Source organism: Drosophila suzukii, chromosome 2R (genome assembly GCF_043229965.1).
Source record: "Drosophila suzukii chromosome 2R, CBGP_Dsuzu_IsoJpt1.0, whole genome shotgun sequence".
Classification (NCBI taxonomy): domain Eukaryota; kingdom Metazoa; phylum Arthropoda; class Insecta; order Diptera; family Drosophilidae; genus Drosophila; species Drosophila suzukii.
Window position 1 is genome coordinate 8945290 of NC_092081.1, and position 11511 is coordinate 8956800.

At 41.3% G+C, this 11511-nt stretch overlaps 2 protein-coding genes across 5 annotated transcripts; one reads left to right on the plus strand and one right to left on the minus strand.

Annotated features, from left to right (window-relative positions):
• Positions 1 to 4967: 4967 nt before the first annotated feature.
• Positions 4968 to 6590, minus strand: galla-1 (cytosolic iron-sulfur assembly component galla-1). The gene is made up of 4 exons (XM_017074552.4): positions 6086 to 6590; positions 5909 to 6021; positions 5251 to 5401; positions 4968 to 5185 (listed from the first exon to the last, which is right to left on the minus strand). The coding sequence occupies exons 1-4, from the start codon at positions 6399 to 6401 to the stop codon at positions 5088 to 5090; spliced, it is 678 nt and encodes a 225-aa protein (XP_016930041.2). The 5' UTR covers positions 6402 to 6590; the 3' UTR covers positions 4968 to 5087.
• A 309-nt stretch (positions 6591 to 6899) lies between these two features.
• Positions 6900 to 11095, plus strand: exu (maternal protein exuperantia). Of its 4 annotated transcripts, none has more exons than XM_017074551.4 (5): positions 7229 to 7371; positions 7425 to 7587; positions 7654 to 7806; positions 8463 to 9744; positions 10121 to 11095. In XM_017074551.4, exons 2-4 carry the CDS (start codon positions 7438 to 7440, stop codon positions 9717 to 9719), a joined length of 1560 nt encoding a protein of 519 aa, XP_016930040.3. In that variant the 5' UTR covers positions 7229 to 7371; positions 7425 to 7437; the 3' UTR covers positions 9720 to 9744; positions 10121 to 11095. The 4 variants fall into 4 exon arrangements, with proteins under 4 accessions (XP_016930038.3, XP_016930040.3, XP_036669040.3 ...); XM_036813145.3 differs by having other exon boundaries at positions 10124 to 11095; XM_017074549.4 differs by lacking the exons at positions 7229 to 7371; positions 10121 to 11095 and adding an exon at positions 6900 to 7141 and having other exon boundaries at positions 7411 to 7587; positions 8463 to 9902.
• The last annotated feature ends 416 nt before the right edge of the window (positions 11096 to 11511 follow it).

An 11511-nucleotide genomic window follows, 5' to 3' on the forward strand; every position in this document is an offset into this window, starting at 1 on the left:
AGATTTTTTCATTTGTTCAGTACTGTATGGTTTCGATATGTTGTAATTAATATAAAAAAGTTTCTATATTGCTGTTCACAATTTATCTATTTTTGAGTTTTGCACTGGAATATTGCATTTCGCTTTACTTGGCTCCTAAATTAAAACCACAAAACTGTTAGAGAATCCCATAAAACTTTTAATTAAGCAACTGAAGGGAGCAAAACCGAAGCCAAACTATTTATTCGTCTGATTTATGATTACATTTTTTTTTACAAATTGGCCCTAGTAACTAGGTAATTCACAATAAAAAGTTTAGTGTAAAAAACAATAATGCTTAATATAATTTATGTTCTTTATATTAGTTGGATATTTCATTGAACATACATTGTAATTGATTTAATGGGTTCCATTTATGCAATTGGTCTAATTAGTCAAAACATTAAACATCATTTAGATAACGCAACGTAGAGATTATTAAAAACGCCAATATATAATATATTGGTCAATTTACAAATAAGCCTAAATATAGAAAAATTATAAAAAAGCAATGAAAACTATTCAAACATGTGGATTAAAAGGCAAACAGTTTTAAGAGATATTGTTCTTAATTACATGGTAATTTGTCTAAATAGTCAATTGGAACTCTTTAATATACAAATCGTCAATTCGAGCTTAATTTCGCTTAAGAACGTAATCGATTTTCGATGTGTTTGAGCAGGAAAACAAACGCTCCCATTTCATAGCAGTCCGGCAAGTGCCGAGCTATTTCAGACAATTATGCTCTGATTACACACGTTTTAGCTGCCATCGGACACCGTTCCGAATCCGGATCCAGGACAATTGTCCGCTCCAAGGGAGGAGGTCCTGCACCTTTGTTAATTGCAGTTGCAGGCGTCCTCTGGCCAATGAGCTGGCGGAAGCTCAAATGGCACTTGCTGTGCATTCAACATTAGTTCGTTAGCTCCGGCAAATGGTCAACAGCAAAAAGCCCTCGGGTCCAAGGAGCGGCGACCTCTTGGCCAGAAGTCAGCACGGCCAGCAAAAATGTCAACTTGAGGCGAAGAAAGGGCACAGACAAAGGCCCTTCTACATACATATAGTAAGGATTGGGGTGGCCAGGTGGGATGTGCGGGCAAAGGGTGAAGTATAACAAAAGAGCTGAAAATTAAAAAGAGACAAGCAATTAAAATGGCTTACAACCGGGCGAACAAGGGGGGTTAAATCGTGAATGGGAGGCGACACTTGAGGGAGGGGGGCGGGAATCAAAGAGCGGTAACAGCTGTAACTGTAATTGTTGTTGCTGCTGCGGCATAATTGCCGACAGGATGCAACGCACGCGACCACTTCCGCTTGGCAGGCGCTTCATCCTCGGTGGCCCTTCCGGCCCTCGCCCCTTAACCCTCTGAGGTCCAAACATTGCTAAATGGACCCCGCAATTTATACAAGGCCTGCAATTCTTAAAAAAAATGCTTAAATAACTTTTAGATATCCACATTGAAGGTAATATTTTTTAGGCTAGCACGTATATTTTAATTCGTATTTTGGATTCAAAGGAAAAAAGGAGATTCTAGGTACTTTTTCATCCATTTTTTGGTATATACAAAAATGATATCTACCTCTTTTATTTTGGTAGTTCTAAAAGTCTACGAAAACAAGAATATATCCTCATATATTAAATCTATAATATTATTAGTAATATTATTAATACGTTAAAAAAAAAGGTGAGAGATGTTTGTCAGAATATTTCTTTCTTTCTTTTTTCTATACCAAAGGGTTAAATAATCCCCATCCAAGAGGCAGCAAAGAGACAGAATGGGTTTCCCGGCAACTCATAAGGCTGGCACATTTTACGTGCAAAATAAATGGCGAGCCGAGTGCAGCAGAAATTAATGGCAGTGCAAACAACAAAAGCCCTTTCTCCGCCTCTTTCTCCGGTCGAGACAGAGCTCAGTCCGCTGCACTTTGGACCCGGACCCGTACTCGTACCCGTAGCCGGATCCCCGGATTCCCGGAACCCGGAGAACCCCCGTTTCCTCATCGCTGTCTCTGCTGATGCGTAAGTTGTCAGTTGCTGAATGGCCAAGTCCGCTTGTCGGTCACCCTGATCCCCATCCCCAGCCCCATTGCCTCCTTCATCCGTACTCCTCTGAATCTGAATCTGAATCTGGGTCTGGCGTGGCTTTTACCACTGACCAGGACTTTGTATAATGTGCATACGCCCCGTAAGCCCGTAGGCGGTTTTACGCCATTGAGTGTTACTTCCGGTGTTAAGAAGCTGCTCCCCAAGTGCTGTGGCTAGAGCAATTACAACAATTGGTTGTTACAACGTGAACAGCCAGAAATCTGAAAAAAATATAAGCTGGGATTACGGCGCACTCACGAAAAGACCATGTATCACTTACTGGATTACAAGGACTTAAGGTGTATTAACAAAATTTTAATTTTAAATAACTTCTTTCTAGACGTCGCGTTATTTGTAAAAACAATCGTTCTTAACTGATTAATTATTTGATGCCTAAATGCTTAAGTTAAATATTATTGTATAAACAATATTTGATATTGGTTTAAAGGTCTCTGGAAGTCGGTTTTATTTATAAATTGATTTTACATTTATTACTTATAACTAGATTACGTTCGGGGTATATTTGCATAATTATTTTAATTTTAAACATATTGTAATTCCTCTGATTTATAAGATTTTAAAATTATAGGTATATGTTTGATTGGATTTATACGATTTTGTTTTATATTCTAGAATTTTCTATACGATTTTAGGCGATGTTTTAAGGAATGTTCTTTTTTTAAGACTTAACAAACTATAATTCCTTTTTGTGTATTACCTTAAAAAATCTGTAAGTATTTATAGAGATTTCGAAACTACCTTTGGAGTAATAATCAGTACCAGAGCATACCCTCGCATTCGCCCTGCTGCAACCCAAGAAGCCAGGGGGCATGGGTATGCGGGACCCATAATGAAATACATGGCATATGCGGAGACCCGGATCTGGCGAACAATGTGTGAATGCAACTCCACTCCACAGCCGGTCGTGGCTCCGGCATCCTGTGCACTCCGTCCGGATCCCCGCCGTCACGATGGCAATCATAATAATGGCACACAATTTAACAGCACTGCATATCGGAAGGAAATCTCGGTGGCCGCAATCTGTGCCTCTCGTCTTCGGGCGGCTGTGACTTGGACTTGGTCGACTCATTGCATTTGCCTACTTATGTACTCAGCCCGGTGGGCGGTGGAGGGGCGTGGCGACGGCACTGCACTGCAGACCGGTTAAATGGGTCACTTTGACCGCTGCACAAATGACAATTGCCGGTCAGCAAATCCTGGGGAATTGCTGCAGTTGTTGGCCCGGCTTAAATGCATATGCATTAACAGAATAAATTATGCATTTTTCGCACATAAAATTCTGTCGCAGTCGCCTTTCCCCTGAGTCTTTTCTGGTACATTGCCGTAGAGTCCTCTGAGTCATCATGACACAGTCCCAAGATTGCATAGGTTTCTCCCCATATTCATCTACCACGCAGTTATTAAAGTGTCACCCCGGCAAGCTGCAACCAGTGACGTCCTGCGAAGATTTGAGATGGTGGCCTACAGAATTCTAATAACCCACCAGACGTGTTGGCAGGGGTTCTATTTTTTGAGGACCACGGAATATAATCAAGACAATTCTGGGTAAATTCATTTCTAGCTTGCTACCTTAAAATTATTAATTTAGAATTTGTTAATGAATAAAATGTTTTCGAAAATAACCCCTTTTGTTTTAAATAGTTCACGATATTTTATTTTATGTTTTAAAATTAATTGAACAATGTTAAATATTCGTTGCATTTTTTGAAATATTTTTTTATGATTTTGTGTTGTTAAAGAAAAAAGCAATGGGTGTCGAACACGCACTGTTTAAATATTCCAAATAAAATGACTTATGGTGTTACTGAAAAGTTTACCTAAAAAGCTTAGAATTTAAAACACTTCAATTCGTTTACCCTTGTGTATAAAATATACCCCCGTCTGCTTCCAATTACTGCTCACCTGATATTGCCGCCACTGACCAGGGGGAAGAGGACTCTCTGATGGCTTGGTCATGGTCAGGCCGGAGTCACGGCTGCTGGCAGGCTCAAAGTCTCATTTCCCGGGCACTGTGCCTCGCCTATTCCTCCGACCGACGTGTTCAAGCCGAGGTCCGCTTTGATTGCAGTCACCAATTAGCGTAATATTCGCAATATGCTTTTGTCTGCGTATTCATTTTTATTATTTTTCCTTCGCTCTTTGAGACAGCAGCACGCCTAAGGGATACGAGGGGGATTGCCCAGTTTCCATTCCATGAATATTGGCCGGCAGTGTCATGGCAAAAAGTTTCCAGCACCAGATGGTTTTAATTGCTCCTCGGGATGTTTTTTGTCCAAGTCTTTGAAAATTAGTTTAAAGCATTTGAACGCGAAGGCAAGCAACTAATTGATATTGCTTAATATTTATGGCTGACTGTTGGAGGGTGAGTGGAAATTGCAGTGCAATTAAACAAATGAAAACCCCGGAAATGCAAATTGGAGCAGAAACAGCGGTAGTTGTGGCAACAAAGTGCTCACTGAAACTGGAGAGTTGCATAGAAATTAGCCGAGTTGAATGTGTGTCATGCACTCAACTTAACAGCGGCAACGACAGGTGAGTGCCCTGAGATCCGCCCCAAACATGTTGGATTCTTCTGGAGCTGATAAGGCCGTCGTACACGTCATGCCTATGACCAACATGGCCGGCCCTCCAATCCGCTTCGATTTCGATTCGTTCATCCGCCATGACAGCACTGTGCACACGGTTTTCTTTGGCCGATTGTCCAGCGGCGATATCGTTCCGGTAGAATGTAAACAATGAGCGTTGTTGAGCCCGGACCTTATCAGTAAACAAACGGGGGAAAATAGATAGGGCGTTAAGCAATCGATATTCAGGTGGAATCACGCCGCCCAAAACCCAGCGATTAACAGATATAAAGGGCTTTAATGCTAAGCACACATTCCACGACGCAACTTAATGGTATCCTTAACCCTAGACATTCTTCACAAGTTCCCCTATATACACAAAGCCAGGGCAAAGAGAGCTACTCCTCATCCTTGATGCAGTTCTCGACCAGGTTCCGGAGGTTGGGATTTTCCATGGCCGCTGCGATGCGCTCCTTGTCATTGATTTGCTTGTTGACTATGGAAACAAATATATTTTGTTAAGTTCGTATACATTTCTGGTGTCTTGCAAGTCAAACTCACTTTCTTCCTCCGTTTGATGGGCTCCTTTTTTGATGAATATGTCAAGTTTTATGTTGTGCGGCAATCCACGTTCCACTTTCACGCGTATACAGAGTCCGATAAGCGTGGCCAGCGAGCAATGTGGCACTGTGGGATTGAACTCGATACGAACCTGAAATAATTACAAAAGAATAAATTAAAGCTTCTTGTTTACATAAAAAGGAACTGGTTTCTGTGTTAGTTCTCTGCGGAATGTAGCAAATGATTTTGAATATGCTATTTCTCATTCAAACGAACATTTACTTAAAAAAAAAACTTATAAGGGGTGCCTTTAATTTGTAGTTATCTGTGAATAACTATGCAATACTTTCCAAACATTATTAACTTAAAAAATGTTTATATAAGTATAACAAATGATAATATAATGGCTTCAAAAATGTAAAATATTTTGGAATTTTATCACCAAAGAGCTCTAAAATCATAAAACAAGAAAATACAGTTTACAGCTAACAATGAATCAATACTTTGAATACGTTTCAGCTTCTATAGTAGGTTGACCTATTATAACATCCCTAATCAGCGTTACTAAATCAATAAAATAAATTATGAAATTAACTAAGAGATGTACAAAGTATTTCTTTCTACTTTAGTGACTTTTATAGAGTATTGGATAACGTACGACTGAGACATTTGAGCGTGTGGGTGGCAACACAAAGATCCCATCCTCGTAGATCACGTTCAGGTCCTCCAAAGTGCACGGTTTTTCGGGATCCCGAATGCCGCGCAATAGATCTGCGGAAAAGCAATAGTTACATAAGCACGGGATATAGAGTAGATGAGTGTGTTATTATCAAACCGTAGATGGTCTCCTGCAGATCCGTGGCATTCCTGTAGCCCAGTTCCTGGAGCAGTGCGTCCTCCCCGAAGGCAATGGCCTCATCATCCATCGACATCTGGCTCGTTTTGCGTACTAACTCGTCGGCGTTGTGGCTGCGTCCGCTGATACTACCGCCGCCGCTGCTGCTGTTGCTGCTGCTCCCAGCCGTACCGCTTCCACTCCCACCCGTACCGCTTCCACTCCCACTATTCCCGCCGCACGACGACGTCACGGTTGCGACAGAATTGACGCCGCTGTCGGATTCGGAGAGCTTGCGTTTTATGTAGGACAGCATGTTTGGCACCCCTTGGTTTGCTCTTATCTCGCCTCGTTTTATCTTTACCTTTGTGTGTGCTTGTGTGTGAGCTATCAGTACAGCAACGCTGATTCTTCCAACACTTGTATTTCTTAGTTTTTCCTGCTTTTTTTTGTTTAATTTGTTAGAAATAAGCAAATGCAGCAGCTGTTTTTTGTTTGTGTGAAGACCAGGGCTGCAACAACAGCTGTCAAACCATCGATGTCACAATCGATATATATCGATAGCTTAGAGCGCTAACATTTGAAACTGTGTCAACTCTAAAAAAATTCTTATCAATTCCTCTCTGCGCTTTTGGCTTAATTTTTGTTGTTGCCAAAGAGTTTCGCCGGTTAATTAAACAAAGCTAATATAAATACGCTAAAATAGCAATTTTTCATAGAAGAAAAGTCAAGAATATAAATATAAATTTTTTTAGTGCCGCACAGTGGGCATAATTGCAATATGCCACATATTGCAACTACTTAACCCATCGTACTTAAGTCAAAGAACCCATCTAGCAGGCTGTGAATTTGTAAAAATTTGTCAAATTTTCGAGCTAGTCCAGTGCATCAACAAATATTTCATTACGTTTTAGTTAGTCGTACGATTTGTTTCTTATTTGTGAAAGCTCGTCGAACGGAAGCAAATTTCGCTTTACCCTTTTGAAAAATAAAGGAAAAAGTTCGTAAAAAGCGAAAGAGCCCATCGAAATCAACACGAAACGGAGTTCAATAAAGGTGAGTGCAAAAGAAAAGTGCTAAAAAAGTGAATGTGGTGAAAACGCGCGTGTGGTGTAAATTGGGATCCAAAGAAAATGGCGCTTCTGGAAGGAAACCGTTCCTTTTCTGCATTCTCGGTTGAATAGACCCTAGAAAATTCGGTACCCTTCACTTCGTAGACAACATCTTTTACAAGCGGTTCGCGTTTCAAAAAGGAACAATTTCCTTTACAAAAAATACAAATTTAAGTGAGTTCGTTTTCTATTTTTTTTTTTCGATCTTTCTAGATTGCTTCCCCCAGATCATATTTAAAAATGGTTGCCGATAATATCGATGCTGAAGTGGCCATTGCCGCTGCCGATACATCCTCGTCGCCTGTGGGCGTCAAGGATGAACTTCCGGCCGGTAACTATGTGCTGGTGGGCGTGGACATAGACACCACTGGACGTCGTCTAATCGATGAGGTGGGTACCCCCCTACCCCTTAGGAATTTCCATTCGGACCTAACCCCACTTCTGCTACACCCTCAGATTGTCCAGCTGGCCGCGTACACACCCACCGACCACTTTGAGCAGTACATCATGCCCTATATGAATCTGAATCCAGCTGCGCGCCAGCGCCATCAAGTTCGTGTTATTTCGATTGGCTTTTATCGTATGCTGAAGTCGATGCAGACCTACAAGGTGAGTGTATTAAGTATTGCTTCAAAATCCCAGGAACCCCACACAATTTTAATCATTTTTTATAAAAAAAAGTTTCTTTTTTAAAGTTTACAATACTTATATCTTAACTGTCAAAATGTTTCTAAAAATTTTGTTTTTCCAAAGCCTACTATACCTCAACTGTTTACCCATTACTGTCTAAATTTTTATTAATTGTTTATCAAAGCCTACTATACCAATAACTTGTACTCCCTAGAAAATACAATTATTATTCATTTTAGACCTATTTACAATTTTTCAAATATTTAAATACATTACTATTACTACTACTACTTGATATTTATGATATACTCGTATGTCCTGATCCCAAATATTTTTAGAATATGCTTTAATATTAGAATAATGGCATTTTAATTCACATTTTTTCGAAATAAAGTATTAATTAACAAATTGGTTCATTAAATTATATTACATATAGTTTCAATGACTTTCATTATTTTACCATTTTTTAAGGAAGAGGCTTGACCAAAACATCATTTCACATAACATAATCCCTTTTTAGAAAATTTATTTAAACGAGGAGCTACTTTAAATGTTCATCCAGTAGCTACACCTAAATTTAAGTTTGCAATTTTTACATCATATAATAATTGATGTGTAATAACAATTTCCCCCAGATCATCAAATCCAAGTCGGAGATCGCTGCCCTCAAGGACTTCCTCAACTGGCTTGAGCAACTGAAGATCAAGGCTGGCTCCGACTCGGACGGAATAGTGCTGCTCTATCACGAGGAGCGCAAGTTCATTCCGTACATGATCCTGGAGTCGCTGAAGAAGTACGGCCTGCTGGATCGCTTCACGAAGACGGTGAAGTCCTTTGCCAACAGCCTCAACCTGGCCAAGGCCTCCATAGGCGACACCAACGTCAAGCACTACAGTCTGCGCAAGCTCTCCAAGATCCTATCCAAGACCAAGGAGGACGACGCCGCAGAGCCCGCATCCACATCGAGCTCGGCCTCATCATCCCCCAGCGACAGCACCGTGATCGATAATATTGAGAACGTAGACGAAAAACGATCATCCAAGAATTCCATCCAGGTCGAACGCGATCTGTTCGATGGCAATGCTAGCGTTCGAGCCAAAATGGCCTTCAACGTGGCCCTACAGCTGAGCAACTCGGACCGCAAACCGGAGCCGGAATCTTCGGAAGCGCTGGAGAACATGTTCAATGCCATCAAGCCGTTTGCCAAGCTGGTGGGATCTGATGTCCAAGAACTGGACACACAAAACGAGAATCTGGAGCGCCAGAACTCCTTCCGTCCGGTGTTCTTGAACTATTTCAAGACCACCCTATACCATCGAGTGCGTGCCGTCAAATTCCGCATTGTGCTGGCCGAGAATGGCTTCGATCTGAACACCCTGAGCGCCATCTGGGCGGACAAGCGCACCGAGGGCCTGGACATGGCACTCCAGTCGATTGGAACAATGAAGGGCGAGGACAAGGCGGAGCTTCTGGAGCTCCTGGACAGCTACTTCGATCCCAACAAGACCACAATCAAGCCGGTGGTCAAGTCGACCAACAATCGTCGCCGCAATCGCCGCAGCGGTGGCCAGTCGGCCAAGAGTGGAGGACCGGCCAGCTCCCGATCCGCCAGTGCCGAATTTGGAGCTGGAGGCGACAAGTCCCAGAGTGTGTCCTCTGTACCGGACTCCACCACCAAGACGCCTTCGCCCAACAAGACTCCCTCTCGTCCGCAGCGCAAACGGAACTCTCGTCACAGTTTGGCCGGAACTCCCAATGTACTGAAGGTGTCCAATTCATCCTCTTCCTCCGACAAAGCAGAGCTGAACAATACCGCTCCACCGGCCATAGTGGTAGCCCCGGTCGTGGCCACACCCTCACCATCCCCGGTTGCCATCACCGCCTCCAACTAAAAACCTCTTCCGGTGTCTCCGTAAAGTAAATAACTCATTGAGAAACCTCTGCTATTTTGCCTTATAGATCAAGTAGTTGACGAGGGTTCATCTCTCGAGTAGATTGTTGATTAATTTTATGGATTACTTACGCTTGCTTGTATTTTTATTGAATTTTTATAAAATCGAAATGGAAAATCGAAACTTGTTGCTTGATAAACAATTTAAAAGTAAAGGTATTCGATTTAAAAATTTCAGATAACGATTTTAAGGTAGTGATGTTGCTTAAATGCTTTTTCAGAAAACCTACTATAGCTATAATATTTGCTTTGCTAATATGATTTGTGGATCTTCAAATCGACGCTTGTACGCTGTTATAGAATGTTTCGGGAATATTATCCTAATTTAATTTTCCGTTTCAGTAGATAAAGAACTGGATGAGCATAACACACAAAAAGACAAAATAAGCGTGGGAGATAGAGATAAAATATGCGAACCTCTTTTCCTTTTTGAAGAACTAACACAGATTTGAAACAAGCTCAAAATTCTAGTGAATGCAAAATTTGCAGTGCACACAACATCACATTCACGAGCACGATGGCGAATAGATAATGTGAGTGAACCGTGACTGTGAATGCAACGTGAATTGTGGTTGTTACATAGTGTGATGACTTGGCTTTAATCGACCATTTGTAAAACTAGTGAATTGTTTATCGAGACGTTTAAAAACCCACAATATGCAGCACAGGAGAATGCTGCGCCCACTGCTAACACACGAGACCAGAGCTCGAAACTTTGGAGCAACATATGCAAATATATTCTAAAAACGGATCGTACGATTATAAAGTAATGTTGGAGAAGAAGAAAATAACTGCTTACGATACCGATACCTTACGAAACGTAAAACTGCTTCGGCGTTCAGGCATAGTTTTCCAGGCGAATCGATGCACGATGTCGTACCAGGATGGGCGAATGGAAAAATATGAACCAAAGAAACGCCTCGATGAAAATTTTCCATTGGACAGGTCTCTTGTACCACACTTATCAGAATACCGAAACTACAACTCAAGACAGAACCAGGCCTGGTCCAATGTTGAAAACTTTCACTTTGTAGCTTAAGCACACATCTTAAACAGTGTTTGGCGGATTAGGGAATCACAACCTCAAGCACACGCACGCAACGTAATAGCGCATCACTCAACTCAATCAATCATACTTATTTCGCACATGTGAACTCCTAGCACACATAATGGATGAAGAAGAAACTACATATCAACAACCCCTGCACTTCAGTATTTCAAGATGTATTTCATATTTGTTTCATAATTGCATTCATTTCAAATCCAAAAGCAAATGTGATCTCTGTAGAAATGCGTTAATAAATTATAAAAATGTAACATCGCTTTTATTATAAGAGAATATATACATATACATATATACGCCCCATTACCTTGCCCTTGCCCTTTTGGACATCTCTCATTTCAGATTTGTAATCAACGACCCAGAATTCTGAGTCATTTATTGCCTTTTCAATTACACTCGCTCGCATCATTTACTTTGTGCCGGTATAGAGCATATTGTGATGATAAAAACGAGCAAAGTGTTACAAGGTAAGCTGCGCATGCGTGCTTAGCCACCCGCAAGTAATTTCAGCGATCCATTTTCGCCCTAATTGCTGATAAGCAATTTTGGAGTCTACTGTTGAAAATTGTGCTCACAGTGGCTTACTCTACCAAATATTTTTACAGGCCAGCATCTTTGGGTATTTTGGGACTCTGCCTGATTGTGTGCTGTTATCAGCCCTCAGCTCAGA

Coding starts and splice junctions, on each gene's coding strand:
- galla-1 (XM_017074552.4), bottom strand. CDS start 6,401: ATGCTGTCCTACATAAAACGCAAGCTCTCCGAATCCGACAGCGGCGTC. Junction 5,402..5,908: donor CACGCTCAAATGTCTCAGTC/GTACGTTATCCA, acceptor TAATTATTTCAG/GTTCGTATCGAGTTCAATCC. Junction 5,186..5,250: donor CCATCAAACGGAGGAAGAAA/GTGAGTTTGACT, acceptor TTGTTTCCATAG/TCAACAAGCAAATCAATGAC.
- exu (XM_017074549.4), top strand. CDS start 7,438: ATGGTTGCCGATAATATCGATGCTGAAGTGGCCATTGCCGCTGCCGAT. Junction 7,588..7,653: donor GACGTCGTCTAATCGATGAG/GTGGGTACCCCC, acceptor CTACACCCTCAG/ATTGTCCAGCTGGCCGCGTA. Junction 7,807..8,462: donor AGTCGATGCAGACCTACAAG/GTGAGTGTATTA, acceptor AATTTCCCCCAG/ATCATCAAATCCAAGTCGGA.